This window comes from Lactuca saligna, chromosome 2 (genome assembly GCF_052625555.1).
Source record: "Lactuca saligna cultivar CGN05327 chromosome 2, ASM5262555v1, whole genome shotgun sequence".
Classification (NCBI taxonomy): domain Eukaryota; kingdom Viridiplantae; phylum Streptophyta; class Magnoliopsida; order Asterales; family Asteraceae; genus Lactuca; species Lactuca saligna.
This window is the reverse complement of record NC_136418.1, coordinates 20,954,438-20,973,540: the sequence shown is the minus strand read 5'-3', so window position 1 is coordinate 20,973,540 and position 19,103 is coordinate 20,954,438. Positions and strand designations below refer to the sequence as shown.

Sequence of the window (19,103 nt, the reverse complement as noted above, 5' to 3'; positions counted from 1 at the left end):
TTTGTGAACAGTTTGGAGAACACGAATATGGACGAAGGCATTTTGTATGCAAGATATCGGAGTCTTATTCTGGAAAAGATCTATGAAAAAGAAGTAATTCAAATTCCTACTGATGAAGCTAGGGCAGAGTTTGCAAAATACCACTTTTCGAAATCAGTGGAGGATGATTCGGAAATTTTCACTACAATTGCATGGTATGTTGAAGAAGGTTGAACCGGCCAACAAAGTCTTAGTCAAATATTTGAAGACACTAAACCCTAATGTTGAATCTGGGGTGTTACTCAAAGTGGTTTATGTAGGTTCGTCTAAAAAGTCTAAGAAGACAAAGATGAATGCTGAGAAAGTTGAGGCTGAAAGCTCGAAAAAGCCAAAGTCTAAATTCTCAAAGAAGAAGAAAGATGATGATACGAAGAAGGCTCTTTAACTAAAAATATATATGACCCTTTAACTAAAAATATATATTTATAAAGATTTCAAATATATTGTTCTATGAGTCGCATATTACTAAATATTCCTAACTATATAGATTTGTATTCTACCTTAACAAGTAACAACCCTTATCGACTTAACTTAAAACGGTATAAATGCCTTTGTACAATCCTATTTAAAAATGGCCTTCCGGCATCCCAAAGGGTGTTTCATTCATGATCATCTCCAATCTTCCAGCTATTAAAGAATCCAATCAAGTCTGCTGATTACTTTTTGGATTTGAGACACTTATCGCAATTCACAAGCGATCATATATATATATTATTATCCTTGCATACGAATCAAAATTCTAAACTCGACAACACGATCACCAAATGGGTGCATCGTCTTCGACGGAGCAAGTTTCGCCGGAGCGACGTGAGGCGGAATCATTAGCTGCGTCCACGGGTGCTCTAACTGTGCTGGAGAAATCCTTTTCAAATCTTTCAGATCCTCAAACTCAAACCATCCCCATTAGTTCTCTAAAGGTAATTTTATTCTCAAACCCTAGTTTCTGTATTTCCAATTCCTCAATTTTCCACGTACTGACATTATCCAACGAGTATCCAACGATTAGCAATTAAGATTGGAAACAAATTTTTATATAAACTAATGGTTGTTTTGGTGTTTGTAGGAATGCTTTGAATTATCCATTGATTACCAAAGTTGCGAAGCGTCATTCAAACCAGAAAACTTTCCTGGATTACTGAATCATCTTAACCATTCAATAGTGGAACAGTTTTTCTCAGCTGAAGAAAACGGTCTAAACTGGATCGCGTTCCTGAATGGCTACACCAAATGCTGTGGAAGGATGACGACATCAGATTCATTAAACAATTTATTGAGAGTCTTTGGGTCGACAACTACAAAATCAGGAGCCACAACAGGATTGCAAATCGATTCTAGTGATGGTGATTGTAAGATAAACGGGCATCTACTTCCCGCTGATTTATTGATGCTTTTGTGGATGTGTTGGGCTATGTATTGGGATTCTAGAAATTCAAAAGGGGGAGTGAAATTTGATCTTGTTGATGTGAATAATTTAGTGTTGTCTGCTGTTTCTTCGTGTGGTGATGGTGGTAGTGAGTTGAATGTATGGGATGATAGTTTATTGGGATCTGATATACAACTTCCTATTGGGAAGCTTCATGTGTGGGTGTTGAAAACAGTGCCTAATCTTCCTGAATGCTTGGTGCAATTTGTTTATTCAAGACTTTCCAAATTTGCCCCTCAACAGGTACTCCATTCTTTCTAAGCATCTACGCCCAACAGGACAAAACTGTCAATCTTTTCTCCTCCATGAGACTCACCATTGTTCTCTTGTCTTATACAAAAGACATAAAAGATTTCAATTTTTTTTACCCTTTTGATATAATTGAACTCCAATATTATTAACATCAGGAAAAAATGGAGGCATCATCTTCATCTACAAATGATAATCATTCAAATTCAGAATCTCATACTTATCTTCTAACTCCTGGAAAAGCTTGGTCTATTTCACTTACCCTAAGAAGTACAATGCATGAAGAAATTTTGAAAACGTGTTTTGCACATCATGATGAAGTTAAAGAAAATCTACTATATCGGTTTGTCCTTTTATCTTTTTTTTTTTTGGCTTAAAGAATTAAAGATCATTTATATATATTGTGTGTATTTCTTGTTGCTTGATGTGGAGTTGTGGACTATGGTTTGTTTGATTGGGTGAGTTAACTTGAAAAAGAAATAAGGGAATCCAATGGAATCGGAATTTCAGATTCCATTCCATAGTTGTTTGGTTGCTTAATGAATGGAATTAGAATTCATTTAAATTCCATGCTTGATGGATTTATCATTCGTATAAGGTGGAAGGAATTCAATTCCAGTTTTTATAACAAAAGACCAAAATACCCTCAATATATATATCCAAATAAATAAACATAGTAAAGGTGTTTGGATGTGTGTAGAAAACTGATTATTGAGATAAATGTACAATTACCTTACTAACCCTGACATTCTATTTAGTCTTTAACTTTGCATTCATGTAATATATACAACAACAGGGCTTCTCTTCATGGAAAAGGGTTGAATAGATTTTGGTCAAACGTTGAGGGGTATAATGGTCCAATTCTTCTACTTATTTCGGCTACTTCAGAAGATCATAGTTGGACAATTGGTGCACTTACTCACCAAGCTTATGAAAACAAGGATACGTTTTATGGAACATCTGGAAGCCTTTATGCTATAAGCCCTGTTTTTGATCAGTTTACATCTTCAGGTGTGTAATTTTATAAGTTGTATAGCATTGTTATTGTTAGAGTAAATTACATTTATAGTCCCTAAGTTTAGCTTTTTTTCGGGTTTGGTCTCAAAGTTTTTTCATCTTGCATTTTTGGTCTTTAATTAGACTTTGCATATCAATTTTGGTCAATTTTCCATGTAAAATGACTATTTTATCCTTATAGATAAACTTTTAATGTGTATTATAGACTTATAGTTAATTTAATTGATATATTATGACTCTATTAATTGTAATATATCATTTAAGTAATTGAAAGAAAAAGCTAAACGGAAAAATAGTCATTTTACATGGAACATGGACCAAAATCGTCATAAAACATTAAAATAAGGACCAAAACTGCAAGACAAAAACATTTTGAGACCAAAACTGGAAAATCAGCTAAACTTATGGACCAAAAATGTAATTTACTTTTGGGTTAATCTCATAAAAGACCTTATATTTTTTGTTTTTTTCTGCAATAATCCTCAAATTAATTTTTTGTCTGAAAAAGACCTTGTATTTTTCATTTTTTCCTATCTGGCCCTTTTAGTCATTTTCTTCAAAAAAAAATTGTGAAACATGAGGGTTTTTTCGAGAAAAACTAGAAAAGCTGAGGGTTTATTTGGAAGCATTTAGAAGGTTGAGGGGTTCTTTCGGAAACAAATATAAAGTTGAGGGCTTTTCGAAAAAATGAATAAACACAAATTCAAAAAACACTAAATAAAAGGTCTTTTTTGAGATTAACCCTTTACTTTTATGATTATATTATTATTATTATTATTCGAGAAATTACAAATTTGATCCTTGGGCTTAGCTCTTTTTTTTGTTTTTGGTCTCCCAAAAGAATCGGTTTACAGTTTTGATTTGAGGTTTTTGTAACATGTTTGTTCCTTGTTCTATGTAAAATGACGATATTACCCTTTTTTTGAAACAGGCAAAGAGAAGAACTTTGTATACAGTCACTTGCATGTGGCTGGTTATGAGGCTTATCCTAAGCCTGTAGGGATTGGTTTTGGAGGGTCAAATGGAAACGAGAGAATTTTTATGGATGAAGACTTTTCAAAGCTTATTGTGCGCCATCATGCGTATGATAAAACCTACCACCCTGGTTCCCTTTTTCCAAATCAGGTAAAATGACGATACTACCCTTTATCCATTCTTGTCTGTTAATAAGCTTCCCTTTTCGACATTTATTTTCTTTATAAGAAAAAAAAAAGCTCATAAGCACCAATTTTGACTCATTTGAATGAAGAGGACATTTATGTCTTTTACTCTGACACGAGAGTCAAAGGAATCACTACCCCAAAAAACCATAAAAAAAAAAAAACCTGAAATGACTATATTGTCCTTATTGTAGGGTTACTTGCCTACAGAAGCTCAAGTTTTGGATGTGGAAGTATGGGGATTAGGGGGCAAAAAAGTAAAAGAAGCTCAAAATTCATTCCTGAAAAGAGAACAATTATTCACAGAACAAAGGCGAAAGGTAAATTTTTTATTTTCTCAAACACTATTTTTTTTATTTCATTAAATTGTTACCAACTTTTTTAAGAAAAAATTAGATTGACTTGAAGACTTTCACAAATTGGGAAGACTCACCCGAGAAGATGATGATGGACATGGTGTCAAATCCTAGTGCTGTTCAGCGTGAAAAAAGATAATTTTTATGTTGTTCACATGATATCATTTATGTGTATATATATGTACAATAAATATATAATGGAGTTGTGCAAATAAACTATTGTTTTTGTATTTATTGGGGTAGAATATTATTCCAAACACCAATTTTTGCAATAGATATAATGTTTGGTGCAAAAAGTAATTATCTTTAACCTAGTAGTACATCAAATTTTACATCAAAGGGAATATTCCAAATATATACTTTTTTCTCAACTTTTATATATATATATATATATATATATATATATATATATATATATATATATATATATATATATATATATATATATATATATATATATATATATTCACAAAGTACTGGTTTTAATAAATTCATTTTATATATGTTAAAATATTTCACAAAGTACTGATTTTAATAAATTCATTTTATATCTATTTGTCTATAATCATTGTTGTTAAGATGTTGATTTTGATGTTAGAATCTTATGACCTTAAGATTCAGGGATATTAGGGTCTCTACTCGTGAATTCGAAATATGATCTTAAAAACCATTGTTTATTCATACTTTAAAACCTTGTGTATAACTTAACACAATAGAAAATGTTGATTTAACTTGAAATTGAACTTCAAAATTTATCCATTCAACTCAAAATAAAGCATTGTAGATTACATGATGCCTCATAATTCATCAAAACTACATCCATCCATCTCATATTAGACAAAGCAACATGATAAGTATGTTAGTCATGTGACTTTATACCGTATTTTGTATTTGGTCAGGAGGTTCTTGTTTATTTTTCTTTTTAATTAAGATGTTGTCTATCTAATTGTTGTGTTATATCTATAAGAAGTATGGATACTATTTAAGAAGTTAAGATTGATTCCAACATCAATGTCTTGATGAACCTCAAGGTATGGATACAGTTCATTTTGTCAATTGTAATTGAACAGGTTGGTGTTATTCTCCGTTAAATGTTTTGTAACTCTCTGTTTCATTTTGTTTCTTTTGCCCCACCTTGTTTCCTTTATAGGTGTTGGGTTTAATAAATTTCGGCCGGTTCCAAAAAAAAAAAAAGCTAAGTTTAAACCGTAATAATTAAGTCATTGAACTCTTATTTTTGTTTGCATTCAAGTTTTCTTATGTTTACAAATGATTTTTTAATTAAATGACCATCCAAGTTATAAAATCATCACAACTTAACCATTTAAATGGTAACGATTATGTATCATTGTATCTTGTATATTCAATTAAGTCAAAAGTCTTCCAAAAACATCAAATCATGTCACTAGGGAAATAAAACAAAATAAGAGTTCCATGACCTAATTATCACATTTTAAAATTGAATGATATTTTCACTTAATAATTTGATCTCAGCTATTGTACAAGCTATAGAACATACATTTTGGATGAATCAATTTAAATAGCTAAATGGTAACATTCTTAAAACTTTAATGATTGAATTAAATCAAAACTCCTTATAACAATTTAGAAAAAAATGGGATTTGGTTTTCGGTCGGTGTTGTAATTGGAATTTGTAAGCTTAGAACATCATCTTTTAATCAAGTTTTAGCAAAACCTTCCAAGGTTATCTTATTAACTTTTTATATGGACATATTTTTCAATAAACGGATTAAACACTTTGCTCGCCTTAAAAGCAAACCTATAGTTGATTGAAAAAAAAATATATTTTATAAGCTGTTTTTTTTAAGAATTAAATTACAAGAAAATAACAAAGTCCAACTAGTAAGTGGTGTTCCACTACGAGAAATCACAAAAATCTCAAATTCTATTATCTCAAAAATCCATAAATTAACCAAATATGTTCCAACAATCAAGAACAAAAATGACATGTAACTTAGTTTACAAACAAACAAACCCCCCCAAAAAAAAAAGAATAATAATAATAAAATAAAAAGATATCTGGCACAACTGACAACCAAAGCAGATGTAAGATCACGAACTTTAAGTCTGCCATTTCCTCTCTGTTACAAACCCATCACTTAATCAGCACATAAACACATTAAGTCAAAAACAAAAAAACAACCCTAATTTTATTATTAATTAATAATTAATATTACCTCGGCTTTCATTTCCCTTTGTAGTCTGTTGACCTTGTTGACTCTGAGGTGAAGACCTTTTCAATCGAGGCGAATCATGCCTACTATTCACAGCACCAGGCATCGAATGTCTCTTTTTCAAATACGCATCTTTCTCTTTCCCTTGTACATCTGGACTTAACCTTGGAGAGCTATTAAGAGCTTTTGCTCTTGCTGACTCAGTCACTTGCATATAACTCGGTATATAATTACTATTACTATTACTATTACTATAACTACTATCCCTCGCTTCCTGATTATCAATCTCCGAGCTTTGGGACCCGAAAGAATTCCTTCGTTTTCCACTTTTACCCTCCTTCGGTAAATTCTCCAAACTACCCCTCGGAGACGATAGTTTCTTGCTATTCGACCACATCTTTGGTTTTTCTTTTTCTTTTTCACTCGATGCTTTTCTAGGTTTAATATCACTCGATGATTTTCTTTCACTCGAAGGCGTTCGTTGTGACTCCGGTTCGAGGGGCGATTTTGTAATTTGGTTGATAATGAGATTGTTTGTTTCGGGTGGAATTGTGATGGAGTGAGTCAACTCGGTGCCTAGAAGATCGTGAGTCGACTCGGTGGTTTCGATGTTTTCGGATTCCGATGGATCGGGTGAGTCGAGCATGGAGGTGACCGAGAGTTCGGTTCCGCATTCTGAGCCGGCGGTTCGAACCGCTTTTAAGCTTTCGTAAACCGGCGGTGCAGCGGTTTTGGGCGCCGCCGGTGGTGGTGGTGGTTCGGTGGTGGTTTTGGAAGTCAACTCTTCGAACTTTGACTGGGCAGCGATGAATGATGGATTGGTTGTTTTTCTTGATCCGAATACGGATTTTCTTCCTTCCGAATCGGCTTGTTCTGTTGCCGCCCTTTTTGGTGGACGTTTGGGCGGCTCAGCCTCGGATACGGGTGGAGTGGAGGCGGTGGTCAAAGGTTTGACTTCGGGGGAAGAAACGGGGGATGAAAAGGATGTCCATCTTTGTAGCCATTTCCATGTGGGATCTTCTTCTTGGTTTGATGGATCACATTTGATGTTGATTTGTTTGGTTTGTGGTGTGGATTGGATTAGCTTTTTTAAGAGAAATAAGATTTGTTTAAGTCTTGTGTTTTGATTGAGTTAAGGGTAAAATTGGGAATAAAAAAAGTATGGGAAGATGAAAAAGGATAATACCTGGTTTGTGAATCTGTTACTTAGAAGCTTCTCGATGGAGATATAAGTTGGATGTGGCTTTGTATTGGAATCTTTTATTCCCTGAAAGAAAAAGAAAAATGAATTCCATTCTTTCTTTTTTAACTAAATGACTAAAGTACCCTTTATTAAAAACAAAAAATCAAGTATCTACAAGAAATGGATAAAAGAAAATATTTTTTTAAAAGGATTTTATGCAGAAAAGTCCAAAATGTTTTTTTTGAACAAAAATGTTTGATTATTTAATTTTGCTCAAATTAACGAAAAAATCCTTATTTTTACTTTAACAGGAAATGACAGATTATCATATAAAATTAAATATTCGAAGCTTTCTGTTAAAAAAAAATAGGAGTTTATCAAAAAAAAATCCCAAAATAATGAGATTTTTCTGCATAAAAGACCTTATATTTTGTGTTTTTTCCAGATTAAGCCTCAAATTATTTTTTGCCTAAAAAAAACCTTGCATTTTTTCATTTTTTCCGGAAAAAAACCCTCAACCTTCTTAGATGCTTCCAAATAAACCCTCAATTTTTTTAGTTTTTCTCAAAAACACCCTCACATTTTACAACTTTTTTTGGAAAAAAAAAAAGACTAAAAAGGCCAGATCAGAAAAAAATAAATAAACAAATACAAGGTCTTTTTCAAACAAAAAATAATTTTAAGGTTTAATCCTGAAAAAACACAAAATATGTCTTTTTTGATATTAACCCTAAAAAATTACTCAAAAACATCATAGAAAATGAAGGAAATGAGCCTAAAGTTTTCATGTAAATAAGGTATCAATTTAAACGATGAGACTACAGACTACATGTAAACAAGTCATAACTAAGGGTAAATGAGTCATTTTAGGTAATACCTTTTCTCCAATAGATAATCTTTTAATAGAATGACGAGAACGAACAAGAGTTTGCATTCTGACAATTGCTTGAATGCAACGCAAAGTTCCAGCAGCACGACAACGAACCAAATGCCCTCGAACAACTGCTTGTAATTTCACCACTTTTTTATGCCTCAAAACTTCTCTTTCAGCCTAAATATATATTACAATAAACCATAATTAATAAATTAAAAACATATTATCTTTATCTAGTAAGACATCATTTTTACCATTCTACCCTGTAACCGAACTCTCTCATGTTGTTTCTTTCTTTTTAAACCTATTAAAACGATATTAATTATCTTTTAATAGTTTTTCATTTTTTCTTGATCGGGCCCTTTTAGTCGTTTTTTTTTTCCCAAAAACTTTTAAAATGTGAGGGTTTTTTTGAGTAAATTACACAATTGGTCCCTATGGTTTAGGGTAATTTGCACGTTTGGTCCCTGACTTGTTTTTTTAACACTAAAGGTACATATTGTTTGTTTTTGTTCACGTTTGGTTCATATCTTACCTAAAAAGACTATTTTGGCCTTGATTTTTTAATTTATTTAAATAAACACACCCCCAACCCCACCCCCCTCACCTTATTTACCTACCCTACCATTTTTCCCGAGTTAAATAATAGTTTTTTTAGGTAAGACAGTGACCAAGGGCGTAACAAAAACAAACAGTAGAGACCTTCCGAGTTTAAAAAAAATAAGTGAGGGACCAAACGCGCAAATTACCCCAAACCATAGGGATCATTCGTGTAATTTACTCATTTTTTTGGAATAAACTAAAAAAAAAACAACTAGAAGGTTGAATGTTTTTTCGTGAAAAAACACAAAGTTGAGGGATTTTAATTTTTACGGAAAAAATATAAAAACATAAGGTAAAAAAATAAAGTTGAGGTTTAATCCAGAAGAAACACAAAGTATAAGGTTTTTTACGAGATTAACCCTTCTGTCTAAAAGTAATGATGAATAATAAATTAATAATTAACTATTTATTTGAACATCATCATAAATTGATATTGTAAATTCATTTATATTTTCAAAAGTTTTTATTGAAGATTTGGGGTCGTTTACAATATATTGTGTATGATGGTTTTCAAATAAATAGTCGATTATTATTCATCATTACTTCTAGACGTAAGGGTAAAATGGTCATTTTTATTAAATTGATATTTTTAGGTTTATTTACTTTTCAAAAGTTTTTATTGGAGATTTGGGGTCGTTGACAATATCAGTTTATTACAAGTTTCAAATAAATAGTCGATTATTATTCATCATTACTTCAAGACAGAAGGGTAAAATGGACATTTGTCATGTTCATTCTATCCATATGGGAAACAATGTTATTACACATATGCAGAAGTAAATACATACCAAGAATTTTCTAACAGCAGTTTGGATGATAATGATGGATGATTCATCAGGACTCGAGTCAAATTTAATTTCATCTTCATCAACAGCTTTTGTCACCAAATTGGTCACCACATTGTCCTTGGTATTCGAAGTTGAAACCCTAGAAAATTCTTCTGTTTCTGTCCATTGATTTGTAGAAGTTTTCTCACTGATGATTTCTTCTGAGTTGATAATAACAGGTTCTGAGCTCTTTTTATCATCAGAAGAAGGTATTTCTGTTATTACATTTACAGTGTTGCTTAACACTCGATGCCCTGATGATTTTTTGCGAAAGCTCCATCCTCTTTTATCGGGGGTTTCTTTATTCTGAAGTATGTTCATAAAAGGTCACTAAGTTAATAGATACATTATACACATAAATTCAATTAAGTTGTAGTATATATATGGTTTGTGACATTATATTTCATTAAGTTGAAATCAGTAACTAATAGATACATTATACACATAAATTCAATTAAGTTGTAGTATATATATGGTTTGTGACATTATATTTCATTAAGTTGAAATCAGTAACTAATATTACATTGTTTCAGATCGAATTATGAGAATCTCAATCCCCTTTTTGAACACTCTCCAAGAAGTCAAATCAATGAAAATTCGAAGCTTCAAGTATCATAAGTCAATTAGATAAACATAAACCAGCTGATTATTGAGTTTAGCACTTTTTGAGCATAATTCAACTTCAATTAATCACCAAACATAGTATCATGAAACCCAAACACACGCATCAAATTTAAATCGACACCAGAATCAACTATCATGCACAAATCATAATCGCAAACCCTCGATTGGCGAAGCACATACTCTTAGCACGAAACATTACCAAAAAAACGACATTTTTGCTCAGTGATCCATCATTTCCGATTTATCGGAAACACGCTGAATTTCAAGTTCTCTATAAAGAATATCGAGATATGGCATAAAATAGAAGGAAATACCTCCGTAGAAGCATCAAGGTCGTCTCTATCGACAGATTCAGAGCTGCCGCCACAAGCAATGATTTTGAAGCAATATCCGCTAGATCTTCCCATGTTTCAAGCTGTATGTGGTTTAATTGGGAAACGAATAGTTGGAACTATTTTATATGCCTTTTTATCAGCTCACATTTCACAGTGTCGCCATTGTTGGGACTTGCACCCTCAGCAAGTGGAGAATGAGAGTGAGAGTAAGCTTGGGTGTGTAAGGTATAAGTCGGACCTGGACATGCTCCTTAAATCTAGTTAAATTTGTGTTTCAATTCCGCCCTTTATATGCCGTTCCGTTTCCTATGCTTGCAACGGGAGAATAATTGTTTCTTGGGAGGGAAATAAAATTGAAAAGTATGAAAATATCTATGAATAAATCATAAAACAATTTACATAGGTAAGGGAAATTCGTAGACTAATCAATTTATTAATAATAATTAAATAATCAGTTTATTAATAATAATTAACTAGATATGAAATTGTGTTTTGCGGGGTTGAATTTGCTAATACTAAAAGAAATCAATGGAAGACATTCGGTTAAAGAAAGTATTATTGTTTAACCGTTGTTCTTGAAAGAGATTCTTGACGATTTTGTCCTTGGTCTTCTTATGTTCCTTGTATGAGATTGAATTTGTGGTAGGTTTTGACAGTTTAGTTCGTCATGAGTTATGTGTTTCTTGTATCTATACCTATTCAGATAGTCATTGGGCTTTTACAGGGGTTAGATTTGCTAATACTAAAGAAAACCGATAGAAGACATTAGGTTAAAGAGGGTGTTATTGTTTGACCGTTGTTCTTGAAGGAGATTCTTGACTATTTTGTCATTAGTCTTCTTATGTTGTTTGTATGAGGTATTGAATTTGTGGTAGGTTTTGACAGTTTGGTTCGTCATGGGTTATGCGTTTGTTGTATCTATACCTATTTAGATGGTCATTGGGCTTGTTAACGTGATTTTCATTTTTGGTAATGACGCGATTGTCTTATACTCATGTGGTGTAGTGTTCTATTTTGCTCATAGAGTGGTTATTGTCTGAATGAAGTTGTGGATTTAAATTAGAAACGTAAGAGAATGAACATTGAAATATTTTTTGGCTGACTGAATGAAATGGGGAAGAAAGCGCTACTGAAATAAGCGAATATTAGATAAAATGTAACACCCATAAAAAATCATGAAAAATTTAAACTTTTTAAAACCAACCAGAAATCATATTTGCTTACAACTGATGGGTTTTGGTCATTAGACATCCTATGTGCTCATACAAACCCTAATACTTGGATCTAGGTTTCTCTATTGTACATGCTTTGAATCCAAGACTATAAACCCTAATTCTAGCATATGGAAATCGATATTAACATATAATTAGGTTTAAGATGTTACCTTGATTGTTATGTAGCAATAACAATCCCAATTCCTCCTTGAATTGACTTTGGAATGCTTAGAGTCACAAGTGTCACTCCTCTAATGGCTTACAAACACCAAGAGCAAATGGAGAAGGTATAAAGAGAGAGGAGAGAGGTAGGAATTCGTCCTTAGGACTTCTTGGGAAGGCTTAGATGAATTCATGAGCCTTAGGGGGTTTATATAGGTGTAAAGATTAGGGTTTTAGTCCTTATCCTTATCTAGTTGCTTGCCCACCAAGTAACCATAAGATAAGTCTTAGAAAACCTTATCCTAGTCGAATTCTAAGGCATTATCTCCTTAAATTCGTTCACCCTATATTTAAGATAGTCCTTACCTTATTTTGTAACTATCACATAATTACAAATCAGCCCCTCTAGTTTAATTAATTACACTTGATCACAAAATTAATTCCTAATTAATTATTGACCAATATTAATTAAACAAATATGATTTCTTCTTTAATATATTATTCTTATAACATATTAATAAATCATAATAACCTCTCTCTCTTTATTTATTTCTCCAATCAAGTTGCTTTGGTGAAGGCAACCCAAAAGGACCATGCACCATCGGGTCAAGTAGATACCAAAATAGTTATGGACTTAGACATTAATCCAACAGTCTCCCACTTAGATAAGTCTAATAACTATTCTGCGTATGACTTCAGATCCTGATCTGCAATCGTAGCTTTCCAAAGCCGTTGTCAACTCTGATCCTATCAGATACGCGTGTCCTTAAGATAAGGGATCATATATTCCTCCATTCTAGATATCGTAAGACATGATTTCTAATCATTCTCTTTGTACTATTTCTCGATCTCCGATTTATGACGACTGACTAATTGAACAAATCAAATTAGCCCTAGCCCAGCCGAGCATTTACGTTTGTCATCACTAAATCATTGAGGGGCCCAAAAGATATCACTTTTATCCTTATTTGGATAAAAGGAACGGATAAACTTTGATACAATGCTTGCTTGCACTTACTAACCAAATCACACACAACAATATGTTTTATAACACCAAGTTACTAGTGCGTTTACATATTATCAATGTGCAACCGATTTGAAAGATACAACTCACACATCTCAGTTTCAAGAATATAAGATGTTATCGTCTCACCAATCACTCGTGATACAATTCATGGAGTGATCCAAGTGAGCGTGGGTTTAATCCAATGCTCAAATTCATATTCATAAGCACTCATGAATGTTGCAGCAAACATTTGCTTATTTCTAATACTCTTTTAGACAATCCATACACCAATTCACGACAGTCTTCATTCATATCTACTTCCAACATATGAACGACTGTGGCCCGTTTGAATAATTCGATTATTCTTAATAAACTCAATTATTCTGGAAGTCAAAACATGCAAAGTGAAACACAAGAATAATACTAATCCCATATGGCCTCAACCCTTTGAGCATAAATAAAATACCTTTTATTTATCACCATATTGATTACTCATTATTTGTCGTTTCGGGTAATCAACTTCTTACTTGAATTATTACACTTATCCCATGCTCCTAGCATGCACACAATGTTTACCTATGGTTCTTACTTTGTGAAATAGATCACATTGGACGCATTTCCAATCATTCTCATTTCACAACTCCAAATCCTTTTTTCATAAGTTTAAGAATATCAAATTCTTGCCACTTATAGAATATGCTAGATTCTAACATTTTATGCAATGATTCTTTCGTAATGTCACTGCACCAAAGTCACAAAGACTATTTCCAATGATATTACAAAGTCCTCTAATGGAGATTGTTACAAGACAATTCCTTAGATATGATGTCTTTCAAAGTACATTCCTTTGAACATCCTTTTGCATAAAAGTTTCTAATCTAGTCATAAATTTTCAATATTTACTTCCCAGTATGGACACGCTTCCATATGTTCCATATGACAACTCATTTCTTAATAGAATCTTATCTATTCATAATAATGTCAATATGGTACATCCAATACCATGCTTCCAACTACTCACAAGCAACCAATCCTCGTCGAACTTTGGATTGTCCTTTGATAGTTGTTTAATTATTTTGGTCAAAACCAATTCTAGTCCCTTTTCCCTCTAAATGCGCTAGACATTTGGAAAATTTTAGAATGGTCAAACATTAAAGCATTTGCAATCGATCCTATACCCAAAGCGTATGGGACACCATGCACAATGTTTTATTTGCTATGTTCTCAAAATTCGAATTGTGAAAAGGAATTCCGTAATCATAATCGAAATTTTAAGAACACACTATGTACCTTTGACTAAATTTATTAACATTTCTCAACCTAAGCCTTTAGATTTGAAATAAAGCATAATATTCTCTCCCTTAATTATAGCAAAACAACTTTACAACCTTTACGACTTTGCAAGGTATAACTCTTGTTTTCTATAATTAATATTGCTAACTTGCAATACGTACCTTAATAATCATACAATCATAACATTTATGCTCCCACTATCATGATGATTATTATAAAACATAACACTTATGCTCCCACTAGCTTCGACATGTATTCACAAACATCTTAACTTTCAGAAAACAATACCTATTGAATTTCTTAAGTCCATGTTTCTAATACTTAATGTTTTGATAATCTTTTATCAAGGCCTCTTAAGTTTATACACCTTTGCTTTAGATAGTTCATATGTGTGTCTAAACTATTAAGACTAATTGCCAAACCTCACAATTCAAATTATGGAAAGGGATACCGTAACCATAATCAAATTTGAAAATGCAATTTTACAATCACTATCTTCTTAAAATCTTTCTTAGTGAAAGCATTTCCTCACAATCATTTTCATGAAGGAGGAAAATCTTATGACACTTAGATTTAAAGCGGTGTATTTGTTCCTATCCATGTGAATTTGTTAAAACCAGAGTTTATGACAAATTCAAACTCATATGGACCGAACTTTCTTAATCTTGATTTCTTGCCTTATGGTAGCACAACTGCCCACCACGTCTTCCAAGTAGTTAAGCAACTCACCTTTTCCTATCAATGTACCTTCCATTGATTAAGGTGCTTTGCCTTTTATGCGTTCAAAATGAGAACTCATAGAACTCACATGCATAATTAACTCAATTGGAACAGCACATAATCAAAATATTGTCAACACGATAGGTTGTAAACCTCAACTCGTGTGCTAGTGATGATCAATAAGGTTTATTTGACTTGTTCTTGAAACCTTTCAAGACCATTAAGGCTCCCACTGACTCCTTGACATATAAGATTCTTTTGTCAATAACCATTTCTTGACAAACAAATATTCAAGAGTTAGTGTAGTTTTTATCAAAACACTTCATAAATTGGTCCTAGTCGGTCTTTGTCTTATTCAAGACATCACAACTTTCCACATTTGATGAATGTTATAAACCTTTATTACTTTTCACTCATTGTCACAATCTTAACACTAAGACTTGTTTTGGAACGAAGTATGATTGACTTCTTGATTTAACCATTTCTTCAATTCTTGATTCCTCTACTTAGACATGCAATTGTACTAAGACTCACTTAGAGGATCAATTAAGATATGGTTCTTAATCATAAAGACCTATCATAAAGCATAAAAGGTATTCTCCCTTCTTCTTAGAATGGAGAAACTTTTATCTTTCTGCCTACTTGATTCTTCTTATTCGTTTTGCTATTGATTTAAACTTTTTTAATCAATTCCGAATTACACTTAATCTTATAAGTATAATCATATTTACTAAACTTTTAGTAAATCATGACGAATATCTTTGTTACTCTTATGGTGGACTTGATCAACACGCAACTTGTGTACTCAATCTCCTAGTCCTTCACTTGATACTTTTTCAATGAATTAGTCTAATTTCCAAATATAAGATTTCTCATTCATCATGCAACCAAGTTGCGTGATTCCAAATTTCAGTCCAATTGAAATTTGGGCGATGAGAAACTCTCCCTATTTGGTAAATTCTTGCCATTTCCATAAATAACATAACTAAGAATCATATCCATTCGTTGTAGAAATATGCAAACATCAATTTTCATAATGATTTTATTGCAAGGAAATAAACAAATAAATAAATAAGTCAAACAAAATTTATTTTATTTATAAAAGCAGTGGAAAAACATTTGTCCTTACAATACAAAATCTATTGAAAACTATGTAAAAGGAAAATTTCTAACAACTCTATCATAACTATCTAAGCTCAAAATCCAATCTTCAAGTCCATGCGATCGAGATCCATCTCTTGTGATTAGATTCATCTTGCTCTCTTATCAAGCTTCCTTTCTTTTCACCGATCTTGCAAAACATTCAAATGCAATCTTATCACATCATGTATTAAGAATCAATGAATAGGAACTTAACTGAGTTAGATAGTGGATTTTACCTGAAGCGTAGTCATACTTTTGACTCTCTCATCTCTTAGATCTCTTAGGTAAATAGGGCAACTTCGTCTCCAATGCCCCTTCTCTTGGCAATAAAAGCAAATTGACTCTTTTGGAACAACACATGGAACTACTTCAGACATCGCCTTTCTCTTATGATCAAACTTTTCGATCATTGCATGTCTTTCATTGCCATTGTCTATATCCATAGAGGTCTTGAAGGCAGATTCACCAATCAACTTTACTTTTCTATTGCGCCAAACCATTGCTGATTCAGCAGCAATAAGCATATAGGTGAGATCAATAAGGGTCACGTCGTGGTTCATCATATAGTACTCTCTTACGAACTCACTATACGAGTTAGGAAGTGACTGAAGAACCCAATCAACAGCCATCTCTTCACCGACAATGGATCCCATCATTCTCAACCTATCAATGTGTGACTTCATCCCTAAGACGTGTGCACACACCGACTTTCCTTCTTTATGTTTACTTGCCAAAAGGGCTTAAGTGATATTGAACCTTTCAATTTTACAATCTTGCGGGTTAGGGAGAATAATTGGAGGAGGAGGAGGAAGTGAAGCATGATTTCTTGTTCCTCGATCGAATCGTGGAATATCATCTTCATGTGGAATGCTTGTTCCACGGGATTTGAGAAGACCATAGTTGTCGAACTTTGACATCTACAAAACAGGAGAAAACAAATTCAAGTTAGTTGATTGATTGAGTCCTTAGTAAATCACCCAAATGAGATACTATGGCTAGGACCCAACACAATACGCTACAACCTAGAAAAGGGATGCCGTAATCTAGTTGCAGAATATTTGAAGGTAAGTGAATGACGATTCACTAATTTCCACCATGAAAAACGAAAAAGAAATTGAAGTTTTAAATCTATAAAAACTCCTAGATCCTTTGAGATTCATTGAACATTTCAATGGCATGTTTAAATCTCGATATGCCCCTCTTGTTTGTGACTAGGATGCCGAGGATCACAAAGCGGGTGTGAATAACCATGCAAAGTTACATGGTGCCCTCACATTTTACAGTCACCTATTCGATGTGCCGGTAAACCACACACGCTCCACCGAACTATGAAAAACATTGAGTCACCCTTTGCTACCTTTGCTTAGAACCATTTAGTGTGCCGGTAAACCACACACGCTCCACTAACATCTTCGCAAGGGCACAAAGTGTAATTTCATGGAATTGCATCAATTCACTTTTGCCTAAGTAACTAAGATTGGGAATTTGCAAAACATTTAGTTACTTTGTATTTCATTATACTTATAATGGAAGGTTTCGTCCTATCCTACCCGTTCGGCTAACGACCCTCCACTAGTCAAGAGTGCGGTGGGTAAGAGTGGATACCCATTCAATCGCCATTTTATAGGCAATTTCCTTAAACACCCCTTATAGACCAGCTTCGTGAATGAGGCCTACTAACGGTAAGACTGACTTTTACTCATACATATATATATATATATATATATATATATATATATATATATATATATAATGTTAGACTTTTAATGTTATATATAGTATAGGGTGAATTTTATACTTTTAAAATACTATGAGGTTAACTTTAACAATTACACTTTTAATTCAATTAAATGGTTAACCTAAACTTTTATGGATTTATTAAATCTCTTTTAATTATACTCCTTAATTAATTAATAAAACTATAAGGGTGTATTTGAACTTTTCAAAACATTACTAGGGTTTTAGAATTTAACATTCCTAATTAACATTTAATCAACTTTTAAATTCCAAAACTTGAGGGCAAGTTTTGAAACATTTCAAAAACATTAGGGTTTCAACTATTTAAATTTCAAAACAACAAAACTATTGGGTTCAAATTTAAACTATAAAACCTAAAGGGTAAAATATGAAACTTTTCATAACAACAAGGATCAAATAATAAATAATTCAAATTAACATTTAATCACATAATTATCCATATTGGATTTATTTAATGATTTCTTGCAAAACAATTTATCAATTTACTCAAAATAATTAATCAATTATCTTATAAGGAAACAATTATCTTATTAATTGGTAAATATCTTCAATTAGATCAAAAATATAGTCAAATATATCATATAATCGGATTAATATTGATCTAACATGATAAGGTAACTATCCATATGCAAAAACAACAAGAAATCCGGAGATAAGCACTATCTAACGAGTTGACTCATCGAGTCAAGCCTGGACTCGTCGAGTCACCGTGGACTCGGCGAGTTCAGCTATGGACTCGGCGAGTCCAGCCTCTAGAACACCAAAAATCGAATTTTTTCAGATATACAATGCATCAATACAATTGAAACCAAGCTAGGCTCTTATACCACTGATGGGTTTTGGTCATAAGACATCCTATGTGATCATACAAACCCTAATGCTTGGATATAGGTTTCTCTATTGTACATGCTTTGAATCCAAG

The 19,103-nt window shown here is 32.6% G+C and overlaps 2 protein-coding genes across 2 annotated transcripts; one reads left to right on the top strand and one right to left on the bottom strand.

Moving 5' to 3' along the window:
* The first annotated feature begins 617 nt into the window (after positions 1 to 617).
* LOC145030754 (TLD-domain containing nucleolar protein) lies at positions 618 to 4,474 on the top strand. The gene is made up of 7 exons (XM_078979161.1): positions 618 to 956; positions 1,103 to 1,705; positions 1,870 to 2,054; positions 2,508 to 2,722; positions 3,660 to 3,853; positions 4,083 to 4,208; positions 4,285 to 4,474. The coding sequence occupies exons 1-7, from the start codon at positions 804 to 806 to the stop codon at positions 4,381 to 4,383; spliced, it is 1,575 nt and encodes a 524-aa protein (XP_078835287.1). The 5' UTR covers positions 618 to 803; the 3' UTR covers positions 4,384 to 4,474.
* A 1,656-nt stretch (positions 4,475 to 6,130) lies between these two features.
* On the bottom strand, positions 6,131 to 11,108 carry LOC145030753 (protein IQ-DOMAIN 32-like). The gene is made up of 6 exons (XM_078979160.1): positions 10,865 to 11,108; positions 9,888 to 10,232; positions 8,500 to 8,673; positions 7,626 to 7,706; positions 6,443 to 7,523; positions 6,131 to 6,346 (listed from the first exon to the last, which is right to left on the bottom strand). Exons 1-6 carry the CDS (start codon positions 10,955 to 10,957, stop codon positions 6,327 to 6,329), a joined length of 1,794 nt encoding a protein of 597 aa, XP_078835286.1. The 5' UTR covers positions 10,958 to 11,108; the 3' UTR covers positions 6,131 to 6,326.
* Positions 11,109 to 19,103: the final 7,995 nt, after the last annotated feature.

What these genes read in the sequence shown, in the direction of transcription:
- LOC145030754 (XM_078979161.1), top strand. Translation starts at nt 804, where the DNA reads ATGGGTGCATCGTCTTCGACGGAGCAAGTTTCGCCGGAGCGACGTGAG. An exon ending in AAAGAAAATCTACTATATCG is followed by an intron (nt 2,055 to 2,507) that starts GTTTGTCCTTTT and finishes ATACAACAACAG; the next exon opens with GGCTTCTCTTCATGGAAAAG. An exon ending in GTTCCCTTTTTCCAAATCAG is followed by an intron (nt 3,854 to 4,082) that starts GTAAAATGACGA and finishes TCCTTATTGTAG; the next exon opens with GGTTACTTGCCTACAGAAGC.
- LOC145030753 (XM_078979160.1), bottom strand. Translation starts at nt 10,957, where the DNA reads ATGGGAAGATCTAGCGGATATTGCTTCAAAATCATTGCTTGTGGCGGC. An exon ending in CTGCTGTTAGAAAATTCTTG is followed by an intron (nt 8,674 to 9,887) that starts GTATGTATTTAC and finishes ATATATATTTAG; the next exon opens with GCTGAAAGAGAAGTTTTGAG. An exon ending in GTAACAGATTCACAAACCAG is followed by an intron (nt 7,524 to 7,625) that starts GTATTATCCTTT and finishes CTCTTAAAAAAG; the next exon opens with CTAATCCAATCCACACCACA.